Source organism: Eretmochelys imbricata, chromosome 5 (assembly GCF_965152235.1).
Source record: "Eretmochelys imbricata isolate rEreImb1 chromosome 5, rEreImb1.hap1, whole genome shotgun sequence".
Lineage (NCBI taxonomy): Eukaryota > Metazoa > Chordata > Testudines > Cheloniidae > Eretmochelys > Eretmochelys imbricata.
In genome coordinates, this window is record NC_135576.1 from 135,880,900 (window position 1) to 135,899,524 (window position 18,625).

Sequence of the window (18,625 nt, forward strand, 5' to 3'; positions counted from 1 at the left end):
CTGTACCAGGCAACACAGTATGGGGAGGAGGTGAGCAGCCCTCAGTGGTGAAAGAACAGGTTAAGGACCATTTAGAAAAGCTGGACATGCACGAGTGCATGGGTCCAGATCTAATGCATCCAAGGGTGCTTAGTGAGTTGGCTGATGTGATTACAGAGCCATTGGCCGTTATCTTTGAAAACTTGTGGCAATAAGCTGGATCTGAGTCAGCAGTGTGCCCTTGTTGCCAAGAAGGCCAACGGCATATTGGGCTATATTAGTAGGAGTATTGCCAGCAGATGGAGAGAAGTGATTATTCCCCTCTATTCGGCACTGGTGATCTTACAAAACTGGTTGGTTGGGCAACAAAATGGTAGGTGAAATTCAGTGTGGATAAATGCAAAGTGATGCACATTGGAAAACATAATCCCAACTATACATATAAAGTGACGGGGTCTAAATTAGCTGTTACCACTCATAGAATCATAGAATATCAGGGTTGGAAGGGACCCCTGAAGGTCATCTAGTCCAACCCCCTGCTCGAAGCAGGACCAATTCCCAGTTAAATCATCCCAGCCAGGGCTTTGTCAAGCCTGACCTTAAAAACCTCTAAGGAAGGAGATTCTACCACCTCCCTAGGTAACGCATTCCAGTGTTTGACCACCCTCTTAGTGAAAAAGTTTTTCCTAATATCCAATCTAAACCTCCCCCACCGCAACTTGAGACCATTACTCCTCGTTCTGTCATCTGCTACCTTTGAGAACAGTCTAGAGCCATCCTCTTTGGAACCCCCTTTCAGGTAGTTGAAAGCAGCTATCAAATCCCCCCTCATTCTTCTCTTCTGCAGGCTAAACAATCCCAGCTCCCTCAGCCTCTCCTCATAAGTCATGTGTTCTAGACTCCTAATCATTTTTGTTGCCCTTCGCTGGACTCTCTCCAATTTATCCACATCCTTCTTGTAGTGTGGGGCCCAAAACTGGATACAGTACTCCAGATGAGGCCTCACCAATGTTGAATAGAGGGGAACGATCACGTCCCTCGATCTGCTCGCTATGCCCCTACTTATACGTCCCAAAATGCCATTGGCCTTCTTGGCAACAAGGGCACACTGCTGACTCATATCCAGCTTCTTGTCCACTGTCACCCCTAGGTCCTTTTCCGCAGAACTGCTGCCTAGCCATTCGGTCCCTAGTCTGTAGCGGTGCATTGGATTCTTCCATCCTAAGTGCAGGACCCTGCACTTATCCTTATTGAACCTCATCAGATTTCTTTTGGCCCAGTCCTCCAATTTGTCTAGGTCCTTCTGTATCCTACCACTCCTCCCAGTTTAGTATCATCCGCAAATTTGCTGAGAGTGCAATCCACACCATCCTCCAGATCATTTATGAAGATATTGAACAAAACCGGCCCCAGGACCGACCCTTGGGGCACTCCACTTGACACCGGCTGCCAACTAGACACGGAGCCATTGATCACTACCCGTTGAGCCCGACAATCTAGCCAGCTTTCTAGCCACCTTATAGTGCATTCATCCAGCCCATACTTCCTTAACTTGCTGACAAGAATACTGTGGGAGACTGTGTCAAAAGCTTTGCTAAAGTCAAGAAACAATACATCCACTGCTTTCCCTTCATCCACAGAACCAGTAATCTCATCATAAAAGGCGATTAGATTAGTCAGGCATGACCTTCTCTTGGTGAATCCATGCTGGCTGTTCCTGATCACTTTCCTCTCATGCAAGTGCATCAGGATTGATTCTTTGAGGACCTGCTTCATGATTTTTCCAGGGACTGAGGTGAGGCTGACTGGCCTGTAGTTCCCAGGATCCTCCTTCTTCCCTTTTTTAAAGATTGGCACTACATTAGCCTTTTTCCAGTCATCCGGGACTTCCCCGGTTCGCCATGAGTTTTCAAAGATAATGGCCAATGGCTCTGCAATCACAGCCGCCAATTCCTTCAGCACTCTCGGATGCAACTCGTCCGGCCCCATGGACTTGTGCACGTCCAGCTTTTCTAAATAGTCCCTAACCACCTCTATCTCCACAGAGGGCTGGCCATCTCTTCCCCATGTTGTGATGCCCAGCGCAGCAGTCTGGGAGCTGACCTTGTTCGTGAAGACAGAGGCAAAAAAAGCACTGAGTACATTAGCTTTTTCCACATCCTCCGTCACTAGGTTGCCTCCCTCATTCAGTAAGGGGCCCACATTTTCCTTGGCTTTCTTCTTGTTGCCAACACACGTGAAGAAACCCTTCTTGTTACTCTTGACATCTCTCGCTAGCTGCAGCTCCAGTTGCGATTTGGCCCTCCTGATATCATTCCTACATGCCCGAGCAATATTTTTATACTCTTCCCTGGTCATATGTCCAACCTTCCACTTCTTGTAAGCTTCTTCTTTATGTTTAAGATCCGCTTGGATTTCACCATTAAGCCAAGCTGGTCGCCTGCCATATTTACTATTCTTTCGACTCATTGGGATGGTTTGTCCCTGTAACCTCAACAGGGATTCCTTGAAATACAGCCAGCTCTCCTGGACTCCTTTCCCCTTCAAGTTAGTCCCCCAGGGGATCCTGGCCATCCGTTCCCTGAGGGAGTCGAAGTCTGCTTTCCTGAAGTCCAGGGTCCGTATTCTGCTGCTCTCCTTTCTTCCCTGCGTCAGAATCCTGAACTCAACCAACTCGTGGTCACTGCCTCCCAGATTCCCATCCACTTTTGCTTCCCCCACTAATTCTACCCGGTTTGTGAGCAGCAGGTCAAGAAAAGCGCCCCCCCTAGTTGGCTCCTCTAGCACTTGCGCCAGGAAATTGTCCCCTACGCTTTCCAAAAACTTCCTGGATTGTCTATGCACCGCTGTATTGCTCTCCCAGCAGATATCAGGAAAATTAAAGTCACCCATGAGAATCAGGGCATGCGATCTAGTAGCTTCCGTGAGCTGCCGGAAGAAAGCCTCATCTACCTCATCCCCCTGGTCCGGTGGTCTATAGCAGACTCCCACCACTACATCACTCTTGTTGCACACACTTCTAAACTTAATCCAGAGACACTCAGGTTTTTCTACAGTTTGGTACCGGAGCTCTGAGCAGTCATACTGCTCCCTTACATACAGTGCTACTCCCCCACCTTTTCTGCCCTGCCTGTCCTTCCTGAACAGTTTATAACCATCCATGACAGTATTATCCCACCAAGTCTCTGTTATTCCAATCACGTCATAGTTCCTTGACATCACCAGGACCTCCAGTTCTCCCTGCTTGTTTCCAAGGCTTTGTGCATTCGTATATAAGCACTTGAGATAATATGTTGATTGCCCCTCATTCTCAGTATGAGGCAGGAGCCCTCCCCTCACAGACATTCCTGCCTGAGCTTCCTCCCGGTATCCCGCTTTCCCACTTACCTCAGGGCTTTGGTCTCCTTCCCCCGGTGAACCTAGTTTAAAGCCCTCCTCACTAGGTTAGCCAGCCTGCTGGAAAAGATGCTCTTCCCTCTCTTCGTAAGATGGAGCCCGTCTCTGCCCAGCACTCCTCCTTCATGGAACACCATCCCATGGTCAAAGAATCCAAAGCCTTCTCTCCGACACCACCTGCGTAGCCATTCGTTGACTTCCACGATTTGACGGTCCCTACTCGAGAGATCTTGGAATCATTGTGGATAGTTCTCTGAAAACATGCACTCAATGTGCAGTTTCAGAGGGTTAGCTGTGTTAGTTTGTTTCAGCAAAAACAACGAGGAGTCCTGTGGCACCTTCAAGACTAACAAATTTATATGGGCATAAACTCTCGTGGGCTGGAACCCACTTCGTCAGATGCATACACGAAAGCTTATGCTCAAATAAATGCATTGGTCTTTAAGGTGCCACAGGACTCCTTGTTTTTTCAATGTGCAGTGGCAATCAAAGAAGCTAACAGAATGTTGGGAACCATTAGGAAAGGGATTAATAAGACAGACAATATCATATTACCTCTATATAAATCCATGGTACGCCCACATCTTGAATACTGCATGCAGATGTAGTCATTCCATCTGAAAAAAGATACATTGGAATTGGAAAAGGTACAGAAAAGGGCAACAAATACGATTGGGGTATGGGACGGCTGCTATATGAGGAGAGATGAATACGATTGGAACTTTTCAACTTGGAAAAGAGACGACTAAGGGGGATATGATCAAAGTCTATAAAATCAAGACTAAGGCTGTTTTTTTTTCACGAAGGTCATGGAAGTCATGGAATCTGTGACTTCCAGCTAACTCCCTGACTTCAGCCCACGGCGGCCGGAAGCTGTGGGGTCCCCCTGCCACCTGTAGCAGCTGGGAGTGGCGGGGGGTGGGGGGTGGGCTCCGTGGGCTGTTCGGGGACCAACTGCTCCCAGTTGCTGTGGGTGGCAGGGGGACCCCGGACCTCTGCGTAGCCTGCAGTTGCCTAGCCCTGGCAGGTGGTGTGTGGGTCACGCACCTGAGCTCCCCGTTTTGCCATGGATATTTTTAGTAAAAGTCACGGATAGGTCACAGGCTTCCATGAGCTTTTCTTTGTTGCCCGTGACCTGTCCAGGACTTTTACTAAAAATATCCATGACCAAATCATAGTCTTCATCGTGACTGGTATGGAGAAAGTGAATACCGAAGTGTTATTTACCCCTTCACGTCACACAAACACTAAGGGTCACCCCAGGAAATTAATAGGCAGCAGGTCTAAAACAAACAAAAGGAAGTATTTCTTTACATAGTACACAGTCAAGCAGTGGAACTCCTTGCCAGAGGGTGTTGTGAAGGTTGAGACTATAACATGATTCAAAAAAGAACTAGCTAAGTTCATGGAGGATAGGTCCATCAGTGGCTATTAGCCAGGATGGGCAGGGATGGTGTCCCTAGCCTCTGTTTGCCAGAAGCTGGGAATGGGCGATGGGATGGATCACTTGATGATGACCTGTTCTGTTCATTCCCTCTGGGGCACCCGGCATTGGCCACTGTCGGCAGACAGGATACTGGGCTAGATGGACCTTTGGTCTTACCCAGTATGGTCGTTCTTATGTTCTGAATAAATGATAGTAAATTGTGTGCACAGCCGGTGTCCTGGCTCCCACCTGTCCCTTGGACACATCCCGCTGCCCAACTTGCCTTCCCCAGCTTCAGCTCCTGCATCTCCTATCCCCCAGTCCTCCTGCTCCACCCTCTCCCATAACACCGCCTTCCTTTTCCCCACACCGCACTCCAGCCCTGCCCCTCCTCCTGGGCCTCCTTTCCTTTGTCACACTTACCTGTACCCCCAGTGCACTCTCCCTATATGTACTAGTGGCACCTTAGAGACTAACCAATTTATTTGAGTCTCTAAGGTGCCACTAGTGCTCCTTTTCTTTTTGCGAATACAGACTAACACGGCTGCTACTCTAAAATCTCCCTATATGCTCCCCTACTCCTCACACATGCTTCAGCCCCCCATATCTCCCGACCCCTTCCCCTTCTCACTCCCCCTCCAGCCCTGCCTCCCTTTCTCCTTCTACCCCACGATCTCTTTCTCCCCGGTCAGGCCGTTTTGTGAGCTCTTTCCCAGGTCTGCCTCCCACAGGAGCGCTCCTGAGGGCTGGCGCCGCCTCTTGTGTATTGCCAGGGGCTCCCTGGCAGGGTCTGGTTGGGTCTGACTCCCTCTCCCCCCCCACCAGGCCTGCACTCCAGGCGTGTAACGGACACGGTGGTGTCGGAGCCCGGCCCGGGGCTGCCCTGGTACAAACGTGTTGTGTACGTGGACGATGAGGTCAACTACGTCTACACCAGCGAGATGCAGAAGGTGAAGCCTGGCCCAGTGTGGATGGTGCAGAACAAGGATCTGGAGTTCTGGAATGAGATGACCTGGTGGGGACAGCGCTTCCAGAAATGGTACAACGTGAGTCTGAACACCCTGAGTCAGCTCTACAACCAGAGCGAGGGTGAGTGAAGGACACGACCCAACCTAGGGATGCAGGGACATGGGGTGGGGGGTCACAGGGATGCGTGTTGGGGATGGGGGGAAGGGACAGCCCTCAGGGGCATTTTCTCTCTGGAGTCAGTGTGAATGTGGGGGACAAAGGGACATGGGGCGGGAGAAGGGCTGCAGGATGGAGGGTTCACGCGAAAGACATTTCTTGACACCCTCCAAAGTGGGACTCTCTTACTGTCCCCTCCCCAAACACCCCAGATTTCTGCTACCAGTCCCACTTGCAGCTGCCTCTGCTGCCCTTTGGGGGACACTCCCCCCCCCCGCCCCTTGTGTGCGGTTATTTCCCAGGCAGAGGTGCGAAAGCCAGAAGTTCCTATCAGACCCAGCTAGTCTGACCTCCTGGTGACCCAGGCCAGAGAACCCCACCCAGCGATTCCTGCACGGAGGGGTTTGTTCCTCCCAGCTACGACAGTGACACTGGGAGACCCTAGAGCTAGAACAGGGCTCTGAGACATCTTGTCTCAATTCCCAGACACCGAGTGATGGAGAATCCCAATATCGACAGCCCCAAGTGTTCAGACATCGCGAGTCAGGCCCCAAAAATCCTGAGTTTGGTTTAAATGTCATGGGTATTCTGGGAATAATACTGGAGCTTATTTTTATTTGCCCTCTGGTTTGAGCCTTTAGGGGACACATTTCCGGGGTTTTCCCTGCTCCTAGAAGGACTAGAAGTTACTGCTGTAAGAAAAGAGCTGAGACTATCCTCTAATCCCATGAGTCCAGGAACTGGGGATTTAATAAAACCCCCCGCTATCATGAGACGCACAGTAAAGTCACAAGAGCCGGCAGTGCTGCATTCACCCAGCCCTGGGGAGAAGTTGCTCACCGGTGAGCCTCCTTCATTGTTTGCTTTGTCTTATTTCCAGAGTGAGTTTATTGAAGGTCAGATTCCTCTTCGCTCCGCAGAGTGAGGGTCTGACATTGACTTGGGCTGGAGAGTTAGTGAGAAAATCAGCCCCTGCAACGTGCAGAGACTTCCGGGCTTCCGAACCCCAGCACGTGTCCCCCGGGTTGGAGCCCCCGGGGTCAGGCAGGTTCCCCTGCACATTATCGATTAGATGTGTAAAGAGCCGTTCTTCCTGCTCAGTCCCTGATGTGTGGGGCTGTAGCCACCTGGCCAGGGCCCCTGGATTGTGCTGTCTCACTTAGCACGGGGATGATCCATAAGCGTTCAGTGCCGAGCGCTGCTGAACTGTGCCTGGCAGGTGAGGGTCTCCCTGATGTAATTGCTCTGCCCTTCCTGACAGGGGACTGGCGAATGAAAATCCCTGATTTCCCCGTGTCAGTGGTACTGGCCTGTGACATTGGTCCTCACCCAGGAGTGTCCCCAACCCTCCTGGTACCCTCCCGCCCCCAGCACTGAGACAGCAGCAATGAGAACTAATTCCCATCCTGTCCTGGACACCTGGGTTCCTGAGGGCCTTGCCCCAGAACTAAGAGACAGGGCAGACGGTTGTCAAGAGTCTGCCCCCCCGTGCGCCCCCTCTGTAGCTAGTTTAACCCTCTCCTGACTAGTCTCACCCGTTCAGCCTGACCTGCTCATACAGACACTGGCCTCCCCAGTGCTGAGAGAGGGGCTCCACTCACCTGCCCCTAACTGCGCTGGCGAGCTGCTGTTCTGTCCCCGCTGCCCCCTCCCCAACCACTGTCCCGGCTGCCCCCTCCTGCCCTCTTCCCCCCATTTATCCCCTCCTTGCAGTCCTGTGGCTGCCAGCTTGCTCGAGACTGTCCTGAGTCCTGCATCTTGGCCACCAACAGTGTTCCCCTCTCTAGCTGCGTGTGCCCCTAACACGCACATGGGGGAATTTGGGGTCTGGTCCCTCTGAGACCCCATCAGTGCCCCCACTCTGCTCATCCCTGTGGAGTGCAGCACAGAGGAGAAGAGGGATAGGTGGGGAGGTCTGACCCACCCCACTTCTCTCGGGTGCCTGGCTTGGGATCTCTGTGTGTCTGTGACCAGCCGCCCTGCACCTCTCAAGATTCTCAGTGGTTCTTTCCTTGTTGCTCCATCCCTTTACCCCTCCGTTGTTTTCTCACCTTTTGACTTTAGTTGGTGTAAATAGTTAGTTGGACTCGTAGCAGAGTTTCTTCTGCTCCTGAAACTGGGCAAGCCTCGGTCTCCGGGCTTCAAACCCAGGGCCTCCTGCGGCAAGCCCATGCCTTCGAGCGACCTGCACTCTAGCTGTCTAAAGTGCTTGGATGAGACTCCTCTTGCGGATCGCTGTGAGCTCTGCCACCAGTTCAGTCCACATGTGAAAAAGGACAGGGAGGCCAGGCTGAAGTACTGAAGCCAGGATTGAAGCACTCAATCTACCTCAAAGCTTCTCACCTTTCGGGAGCCCAGAAAGAGGTGGCAGATTAGCTCTTCTCACCGCAAATGATCCCTATGCACCGACATAGCAAGGCCCATTTTCCAGTGATGGGGTACTCCCCTCGTAGACCTGTTCACAACCAGACAGAACAGGAAATGTCAGCAGTTCTGCTGTCTGCGTGTGTCATAACCGTACAGCTAAGGGTAGCCTAGAATTCCTCCTTACCTGTAAGGGGTTAAGAAGCTCAGATAACCTGGTTGGCACCTGACCAAAAGGACCAATGGGGAAAGAAGATACTTTCAAATCGGGGAGGCTTTGTTTTGGTGTGTTCTCTGGGGAAGCAGAGAAGCACCAGGTCAGAAAACTCCTTCTTGTATAAACCAATCCTGAACCAGTTTCTAATATTACAAAAATAGTAAGTAAAGCCAGGCAAGGCGTGTTAGATTATCTTTTTGTTTTAGCTTGTGGATTTTTGCTTTGCTAGAGTGAGGTTTGTCCCTGTTTTTTTCTCTCTGTGACTTTGAAACTAAAGCTAGAGGGGGTTCCTCTGTGTTTTTGAAGCTTTTGTTATTCTGTAAAGTATTTACCATCCTGATTTTACAGAGGTGATTCTTTTACCTTTTCTTTAAATAAAATTCTTCTTTTAAGAACCTGATTGATTTTTCATTGTTCTTAAGATCCAAGGGTTTGCGTCTGTGTTCACCTGTACCAGTTGGTTAGGATTTTCATTCTCAAGCCTTCCCCAGGAAAGGGGGTGTAGGGCTTGGGGGAATATTTTGGGGGAACAGGATCTCCAAGTGGTCCTTTCCCTGATTCTTTGTCTAAATCACTTGGTGGTGGCAGCATACTGTTCAAGGACAAGGTGGAATTTGTGCCTTGGGAAAGTTTTAAACCTAAGCTGGTAAAAATAAGCTTAGGGAGTCTTTCATGTGGGTCCCCACATCTGTATCCGAGTTCAGAGTAGGGAAGGAACCCTGACAGCATATCTGCAACCCGGGCTCGCTCCCGGATGCCTTCTTACTTCCTTGGAGAAAGCACCTGTTCTGCACCTTTCCCCCCCATTCCTTTTGTGCACAAGCTCTTGCTGAAGGTCAAGAGTGAAGGTTATTCACATAGCCTCAGCCTGGCCACGTCGGCACTAGTTTGGCTTATTTCTAGACCTGTCAGTAGTAACTCCAATGCCGCTTCCTCCTCTTCTGGACCTGATGTCGCAAGATCACGGCCAAATGCTCCATCTGCCTGACAGCTCCATGACAGCTGCAGAACTGGTCTGTTTGGAGCAGGTCTGCTAGGTCTTGCTAAGCAGTAGGAAACCATTTCCGGAGCTACTTACTTCTCCAAGTGGAAGCGTTTCCATTTGGTCTACCCAGCAAGGCCTCTCACCGGGGTGCCAGAACCTCCCCATGAGTGGGGAGCCACCGGTGTTGAAACTGTGACTCCGCCTCTTCCCCCTGACACCCCCCCCGGCTCCACCTCTTCTCCTGAGGCTCCGCCCCCTTTCCCCTGCTCTCACCTGCTGCTAAAGTGGCAGGGCCATGGCTCCTCGGTCCCCCTGTTCCGGCACCCCTGCCTCTCACCGGCTGAGTCATCTCTCAGATGAAGCAGATGCTCCAGAACAGTCTGGAAACAGCCAGGTCTAGCGATTCCATCTGTTGAGGTGCGCCTAGCAGCCATCTCATCATTCTACCCCCTGCTGGGTGGTTGATCAGTTTTTTCACATGAAATGTCCATTCACTTCCTCAAGGGCTTTGAAAGGCTATACCTGCAAATCTGGGAACCAATCCCCCTGGGGGACTTAATCCTGGTCCTGTCAGAGCTCATAGGGCCTCCCTTTGAGCCACTGGCATTATGCCCTCTTGTACCTTTCCTGGAAGGTCGCCTTTCTGGTAGCAATTACCTCAGTCAGGAGGGTCTCGGAGATCAGAGCTCTTATATCAAAACTTCCGTGAACAGTGTTCTTTAACGACAAGGTACAATGTCACCCCCACCCCGTGTTCCTCCCAAAGGCAGTCTTGCAGTTCATAGTAATCAGGCTATTTTCCTGCCCATTTTCTTCCCGAAGCCACACAAGAATAGGGAGGAATGACATCTCCATACTCTGGATGTTAGGCACGCCCTAATGTCCTATATAGAAAGGACTATATAGAAAGTCGATCCGTAAATCCACGCAGCTCTTTGTAGCAGTAGGAGATAGGATGAAAGGCTCAGAGAATTTCATCCTGGATCACATTGTGCATTCACATGTGGTACGAGGAGGCAGGTGTCCCACCACCTGCCTTCCTGACGGCCTGTTCTGTGAGACCACAAGCTTCCTCAGTGGTGTGCATGGCCCGGGCCCGATCTAGGACATTTGCAGAGCAGCCACCTGGGCATCAGTACGTACTTTTTCTTCCAACTACGCCATCACCCAGCAAGTTAGAGATGCACTGGGTTTGGTTGGGCAGTGTTGTAATCCATGTGTCCATTGAGGGTGGAATGGACACGTGCAAGCAGTTGAAGAAGAAAAAATGGTTACTAATCTTTCTGTAACTGTTCTTCTTTGGGACGTGTTGCACACGTCCATTCCCCGAGCCACCCTCCTACCCCTCTGTTGGAGTTGCTGGCAAGAAGGAACTGAGAAGGTGCGGGGTCAACCGGTCCCCTCACCCTGCGACATGAGCGCATCGTACCAGGGGGCACTAGAGCCGGCCTGAGGGGTATCGCTGAGGGGAAAGTTTCCGGGGACTGTGGGCGGGGCCCGCACACCTCGCGCGGAATGGACGTGTGCAGCACAGCTCTGAGAACAGCCGTCACAGGAAGGTTAGTAACTGGGTTTTGTCCAAACCTGGGGCACGGTTCAGGGACGCAGCTCAGTGGGCTCGGCTCTCACCTGTGGCTGTGACACCAAATGGTATTTTAATCCCTTGGCCGATGTTTTTCCAGAAGTGATTAGTGATCTTTGGGTGTCTGATATTCAGAGGCCGGGTGCTCCCAGTTTCTGATCAGGCCCCTTTAAAAGGTCTCAGTTGGGCACCCAAAATCACTAGTGATTGCTGAAAATCTAGGCATTTACCTCAATGTATCTAATGCAGGGTGGGGGAGGGGTGAAAATATTTTTGCGACCCTGTTTGGGTTATTTTTGTGCCCCCACATTCTGCCCTGTTTGCCAAGCGAGGGCTCTGATCCGTTCCTCACACGTTTCAGTCTTCCTCGTGATCCCCACAGTGATCTCTGTTCACCACAGCCGCCCTCCCTCTCCCCTGAATTCTCCTTCCTGTCCCCATCCCCACCTCCCACCCCCCACTCTCCCTCCCTGTCTCCTATCAGCCCAGGGGTGGCGGTATTAACTGAGTCTGCTCTTGGTTGTGTGCGAGATGGGGGCCATTGTTGTGAAGATTCGTCTGGCTGTAGGAAAATGGTGGCCAGCTGAACTAAAGGCTGTCAATGGCCTGATCCTTACAGGGAATCACCTTGAGACAGTGGCCATGTGAAAAAGAGGCCAAGTATCCGAAGTTGGTGCTTTGCCGTTCCTAGATTGAGCTGGGGGCATGGGGAAGATGGGACAGAGAAACAGAGGGACCCTGGGGATTCTGTGAGGTCATTAAACCAGAGCAGAGGTTAGTGTCGGGGACAGACTTCCTGTACCCCCTCCTCACGGGGACATGGCGGTACTGTGAATGGAGGAGGTGGGGGACCAAGGGACCCCGAGGACCTGCAAAATTAATACAACCACAGCAGGAGAGATGGGTACAGACACCCTGAACACTCTCTCTCTCCCTCTCCTCGTGACTACCAGAACTGGGGGGATCCTCAGAGAGCAGAAGAGAGCTGGAGGGGATAGACCCCTGTAATATCTGGAGTACTCTCTTGGGGGTTGTGCCACCCTGCACCCCCTGCAGGGAACATACAAGAACAAGCAGCAATGAGGTACTCCTTGAAGGTTGTGAGCTCTCTGCAGTGTGTGTGTGTGTGGGGGGGGGGAGCGCCCCCTGTGGGTTTGGGCTCCCTTCTGAAAGGAGCTGGGAGGGTTTAGGACCCCACAGCATAAGTGGGAACCCCATTTCTCAGGGGAGGGAGGGCCCAATAACAAGGGGAGGACCCACTGGGCTGCCTGCAGTGGGAACTGGGTGAGATTTTCAGAGAGAGGCTGCTGCTGACCCTCAGCTGTGTTTCAGGGTTTCACATTATCCAGACAATATTCGGCTGTGATCTCCGGGAAGACAACGTCATTCAGGGGTTTTACCAGGATTCGTATGACGGACGAGACTTTCTTACCTTCGATAAGGAGACCATGACTTGGGTAGCAGCAGACATTGGGGCTCAGATCACCAAGAGGAGATGGGAGGCTGAAGTAGTTGACAACCAGAGGTGGAAGCGCTTTATGGAGGAGACATGTATTAACCGGCTAAGGATTGCTCTAGAGTACGGGAAGGAGACTCTGCAGAGGAAAGGTAAGGCACGGGGACAAGCCCCACCCAGGAGGTCACTACTGGTTGCATCTCCATTCCCCAGCCCCAGTTCCAAAATGGAGCAGGAGGGTAGGGGGCCGTTCAGCTAACCTTGCACCAGGGATGGGTGGGGAAACAAATCCTAGCCCCCAGCTCTGCTGAAAAAAGATAAGAAATTGAAAATGTTAAAAGCAGCTCACTGTAGAGGAGCTGTATCTCCAGAGCCACCTGAACAAATAAGCCGAAATTCACACCACAAATTCTACCTCTTCCCCTGGTGTGACGCAGCAGTTATCAAGGCAGTCTGCCTGTGTGTGTGCATTTTAGAGCACTCTGAAAAATAGACTCTGTAGAGAAAGCTCCACTGAACTTTAATTATGGAAGTGCCACCACTTCTTTGGACACCAGCTTCAAACACCATATAACTCTTCCTCATTCACTGTCGCACCATCATATTTGTTGTGTTACCCCCAGCCCCTCTGTTCCACCAATGACGGTAGTTTTGTCCTTGTTGCCTCTTTGTCCAACTTCTCCCACGGTCATCTATGTGCTTCCTTCCATGCCATCCCCTACATGTGGAATTGCCCTCCCCATACTAATGTAGAAGAAGGCTCCCCTTATCCTTGAAGTCTCCCCCTCTCAAGACCTACCTTTGCTGCAACACTTCCTTACTTATTACTTGATTCTTTTATCAATAAGACCTCCGATAATCACACTCAGTCACATTTATTACCAAAGCTTTTTAGTTAAAGATTAATCAGCACAAAAATAGAAGGGAAGAGGTTAAATGCTTTACCACTCCGACTCAGGAGGACAGTTGCAGCATAGTCTGCTTCAAAATGTTAACTCACTATTACCCATGTATGTACCTTCTCTGTTACCTTGGACACAAATTTCCCAAATCAGTTAGCATCATTATACACCCTAATTTTTCCCTTCCCAAACACTTTGCACTTGCTGTTCAAGGGTACCTGAAATTTGTATCTAGTTTTTTCCAAGAATTATACTAGTTGCTTATTTCACTCTCAAACCTCAGCAGAACATTGTCTTGTCCTTTTGTCATCTTTACAAATGTCAAGAAGAAAAAGCCACACACAGCCGTGTAATGTGTATTTCAGTGCCACGGGGCTGGGAAACTGATTGTTCAACATGTGTAAATCCTTTTGAAATCCATAATATTGGGGTAAATAGTTTTGGTAACAACCTACAAGAAATTAGCCAATTAATATTAGCTAGTTTGAGGGGCAGTTTACAACCATGTGTCATTTTTTTGTTTAATGATCCTTTCCATCTCTAATTGGTCAGTTTATCTACTTCATTTTTTGAGCCCTGGCCAGGGCAAGACTCTTCGCTCTTTCATATCCAGAGACTGATAGGAGATGACCACAAACGTAGCGTGTGATTAAGGATTGACATCTGTGACACCTGTATCTGGAGCTTAGTGAGGCCTTTTAAGGTACTCGTGTCACTGTGGCTGGGAGCAGAGGCTTCTGGTTTCCACACTCATAGAATCTGGTCAGGGACCTGGATTCAGGGTTCACCGTTGCTGATGCTGTGAATTGGGCACAGAAATCCTCTAACATGGTGGTTCTCTCTCATCAGAGGGATTCCGTCTCATGGACTTTCATCCTCTCCCCCTGCTGGGGTCTGAAAATTTCATGCTGCAAAGCTCCAGCAAAGGCTGCCTGGATTAGAGCCTGGAAACAACTAACTTCAATTTCTTCTTTTTTCCCAGTGCGCCCAACAGCTAGAGTGAGCGACAGGTCATCTCATGACGGCCTCACCACCCTCTCCTGTAAGGTCAGTGGGTTCTACCCCCGAGACATCACCGTGACCTGGCTGAAAAATGGGGAGAGCAGACAGCAAGAGACCTACTCTGAAGGCATCCTACCCAGTGGGGACGGGACCTACCAGACCTGGGTGACAATGGAGATTGATCCCAAGATCAAAGCCCATTATTCATGCCATGTGGAGCATGAAAGCCTGGTTGAGCCACTCTCTGTCTCCTGGGGTAAGGCGTTTGTGTGTTTGTCTGTTTTTCTAGTGGGAGAGGGGGAATCGATTAAACTCAAACCCTGAAAAATTCTCATTCGGATTTCTAGGCTGAAGCTGGAAGTTCCTCAGGGTCTGTGAGGCCCTGTCCCCTTTGGCCCTGTCCCTCTGCAGTCAAGTTCTTGTGCTAGAGTTGGGACCCACAGTGCCTGGGGCTCATGTCTTCTCTCCAGTTTTCTGCCTCTGGGGCTGTTGGATACATCTCAGCAATACAGTGTCTCCGAAGGGAGAAGATTAGTCATGAGGCATTAATGCTGAAAGAGAGCAGTCTGAGCTCCTGCATAGGCCAGGGCAGGGAATCACACCAGGGACCAAGCTGGTAGCCTGTGGGCAAACTAGAACTGATCCTTCAGAAAGAGATGCCCATTCCAGATGTAAAGTCTCTAAGGGATGAAGAATTTCCACATCCCAAGGGGAGCTCAAATCTGCCCCTTACTTGCAGTCAGAATTTGTCTTGCTTCAGCTTCCAGCCTGTTCTCAACTTCAGCAGGTTTTCAGAAACACGGCTCTGGGGGCCCTTCATCCTTGCCCATGTGGCCAGAGAGAGAGGTTTAGTTTTGGGAGCAGCTTGTTTCTGTGTGCAGTGATGCTGGAAGGGAGGGTATGGCCTTGGAATGGAGCGAGGAGGTAGATTAGAGCCCTGCATCAGGAAGGAGTGTCTTCTAGTTCCCTAGCACAAGAAAGTCTTGGAAGAATTTTTTACCCATGGAGCTGCCTTCCAGCCATCTTTTTGCTTGTTAATTGGGATGTGGAAAAATGCAGCATTTGGAAGTGAAAACAATTTCTGTTAGGGCAGCCTGCACCGGGACTCTCGTCAGCAGATGGTTTCGCATCATAATCTTGTTACCACATCCCCTGCCAATTTTTGTGTCATAAACCACATTTCCTTATTCTCTTAGAAATATTTTTCTTTTTCCTGTTTTATTACTGCCTCTTTCTGACAACAGGAGAAGCTGATTAGTGAAACTGAATGTGTATGGAGAACTCGGGGTTTAACGGGCTTATATAAACCAAGAACAGTATTAAAATATCTCTGTCTTCTCCTGTTCAATTCCTGCCTCCTCTAGAAACACGCATTGTGTCTGTAACTCCATTCTTGGGAGGGAAATCCAGAGCTTTGAGGTCAGTTTCCAGTTTGTCATCAGAATCACACAATGGGATTGTTCGATTATTCATTAAAGTCAGTGTGGTCAAGGGAGGGGTGAGGGGCTGGGAGCCAGGACTCCTGGGTTCAATTCTTGGCTCTTGCACTGACTCGCTGTTTGACCTTCAGCAAGTCTTTCCCCCCTCCAATTTAGGGACGATACTGACATCCATCCTCCCCCACACAGAGGTTTATGAGGATTGGTTAATGTTATAAAAGTCTTCTAGTTTAAGTGCTACATATGTATTATGACTTGAAGGGGTAGAGGCTGTGTCCAGGACTTTGTATGGTGGGGTGCAATGCATGGTAAGTGCATGGTGGCTGCGTGGAGCTCACTGGAAGGGGTGGAGGGTTGCAGGACTCAGCCCTAACCTGGGGAGCTGACTGACTGATCCCTGCAGTGGGATGGAAGGGGGGTTCAGTGCGGGGAGGGGATTTTTCCCCATTGATCATTCTCTCCATTCCATTTCAGAACGAAATAACAATCTGTTTCCCGTTTTGGCTGGCGTTATCACTGCAGTTTTCCTGATTGGTGTTATAATCGGAGTAGTCATCTGGAAAAAGAAACGCCCAGGTAAAGAATTGGAATGTGGGAACTCCCTGGACTTGCTGGGCCCTGCACACCCGCCTAAGGACAACAGCAGTACAGGAACCAGTGTCAGTCCGGTGTAACTGCCCCACTGTGGTACTGAGCTAATGACCCCCAATGGGAGCTGCTGGAGAGAGAGACCCAGAAACTGGGTGCAGGTTACAGTTTATATGAGGCTAGATTTTCCAAAGAGCACCCAGTGGGCTGAGTTCTTTGGAAACTCTGTCTCATTGTGTCTTTCCCTCCTGCCGATCATGAGCGCCTCGGACCTTGAGTCCATTACTGAGCGCCAGGGGTCTGTGCTGGGCCAGGGGCCCGGTTTCTAAGGTGCGGACACAGATCGGAGTCGGTTCCTGCCTTGGGAGCTGCATTCACTGAAATTTGCCTTTTCTCTGCAGGGAAGAAGGGAGACGGCTATGCTGTAGCTCAGGGTAAGTGGCAAGAGACCCATCGCCTCTTTTCAAGTGGCCATCCCTGAACAGCGATCAGTGTTTGCTTGTGGATTTTAGCCTAGAGGCTCTGACAGGAGATCCTCGCTCCCACTCATAGGCCTTGTCTGCACTGAGGATTTTAAGGAAATCTCCAACTATTGCTCTAGTACCATAGAATTGTAGGACTGGAAAGAACCTCGAGAGGACATCTAGTCTGGTTCCCTGCACTCAGGGCACGACTGTTTCATCTCTAGACCATCCTTGACAGGTGTTTGTCTAACCTGCTCTTAAAAACTTCCAATGATGGAGATTCCACAACTTCCCTAGGCAATTTGTTCCAGGGCTCAACTGCTCTGGCAGAAAGTTTTTCTTAATGTCCAACGCTTGCCGCAATTTAAGCCCATTGCTTCTTGTCCTGTTCTCAGATGTTGACGAAAACAATTTTTCTCCCTCTTCCTTGTCACAACCTTTTATGCACTTGAAAACTGTTATCACATCTCCCCCTCAGTCTTCTCTTCTGCAGACTAAACAAACCCAATTCTTTCAATCTTCTCTCATAGCTCATGTTTTGTAGACTGTTAATTATTTTAGATGCTCTTCTCTGGACTTCCTCCAATTTGTCCACTATCCTTCCTGAAATATGGTGCCCAGAACTGGACACAATACTCCAGCTAAGGTGTTATCAGCACAGAGTAGAGTGAAAGAATTACTTCTCATGTCTTGCTTTCAACACTCCTACTGATACATCCCAGAAGGATGTTTGCTTTTTTTGCAACAATGTTACACTGTTGACTCATATTTAGCTTGTGATCGATCCACCATGACCTCTAGATCCCTTTCCTCAGTACTGCTTCCTAGGCAGTCATTTCCCATTTTGTATGTGTGCATCTGATTGTTCCTTCCTAAGTGGAGTACTTTGCATTTGTCCTTATTGAATTTAATCCTATTTACTTCAGACCTTTTCTCCAGTTTGTCCAGATCATTTTGAATTAGAATCCTGTCCTCCAAAGCACTTGCAACCCCTTCCTGCTTAATCACGTCAGCCACAATCACATCAGCCACAATATCAGAGGCTCGGTCACCTGCACATCTACCCATGTGATATATGCCAGCATGTGCCAGCAATGCCCCTCTGCCATGTACATTGGTCAAACTGGACAGTCTCTATGTAAAAAAATAAATGGACACGAATCAGACGTCAAGAATTATAACATTCATAAACCAGTTGGAGAACACTTCAATCTCGTTGGTCACTCCATTACAGACCTAAAAGTGGCAATTCTTCAACAAAAAAACTTCAAAAACAGACTCCAAGAAGAGACTGCTGAATTGGAATTAATTTGCAAACTGGATACAATTAACTTAGGCTTGAATAGGGACTGGGAGTGGATGGGTCATTACACAAAGCAAAACTATTTCCCCATGTTTATTTCCCCCCACTCCCTCACCCCCCACTGTTCCTCAGACGTTCTTGTCCAACTGCTGGAAACGGCCCACCTTGATTATCACTACAAAAGGTCCCCTCCCTCCCCGCTCTCCTGCTGGTAATAGCTCACCTTAAGTGATCACTCTGGTTACAGTGTGTATGGTAACACCCATTGTTTCATGTTCTCTAGGTATATAAATCTCTCCACTGTACTTTCCACTGAATGCATCCATTGAAGTGAGCTGTAGCTCACGAAAGCTGATGCTCAAATAAATTGGTTAGTCTCTAGGGTGCCACAAGTTCT

The 18,625-nt window shown here is 49.7% G+C and overlaps 2 protein-coding genes across 5 annotated transcripts in view; one reads left to right on the forward strand and one right to left on the reverse strand.

Moving 5' to 3' along the window:
• LOC144265360 (class I histocompatibility antigen, F10 alpha chain-like) overlaps window positions 1-18,625 on the forward strand; it is a 343,097-nt gene that overhangs the window by 287,843 nt on the left and 36,629 nt on the right. For all 3 annotated transcript variants that reach the window (XM_077817988.1, XM_077817987.1, XM_077817993.1), the window contains exons 2-6: window positions 5,627-5,890; window positions 12,407-12,682; window positions 14,415-14,690; window positions 16,348-16,449; window positions 16,863-16,895. In XM_077817988.1, coding sequence (XP_077674114.1) covers window positions 5,627-5,890; window positions 12,407-12,682; window positions 14,415-14,690; window positions 16,348-16,449; window positions 16,863-16,895 — 951 coding nt within the window. The remainder of the gene's footprint in view (window positions 1-5,626; window positions 5,891-12,406; window positions 12,683-14,414; window positions 14,691-16,347; window positions 16,450-16,862; window positions 16,896-18,625) is intronic.
• LOC144265359 (class I histocompatibility antigen, F10 alpha chain-like) overlaps window positions 1-18,625 on the reverse strand; it is a 594,986-nt gene that overhangs the window by 85,932 nt on the left and 490,429 nt on the right. The window lies entirely within an intron of this gene.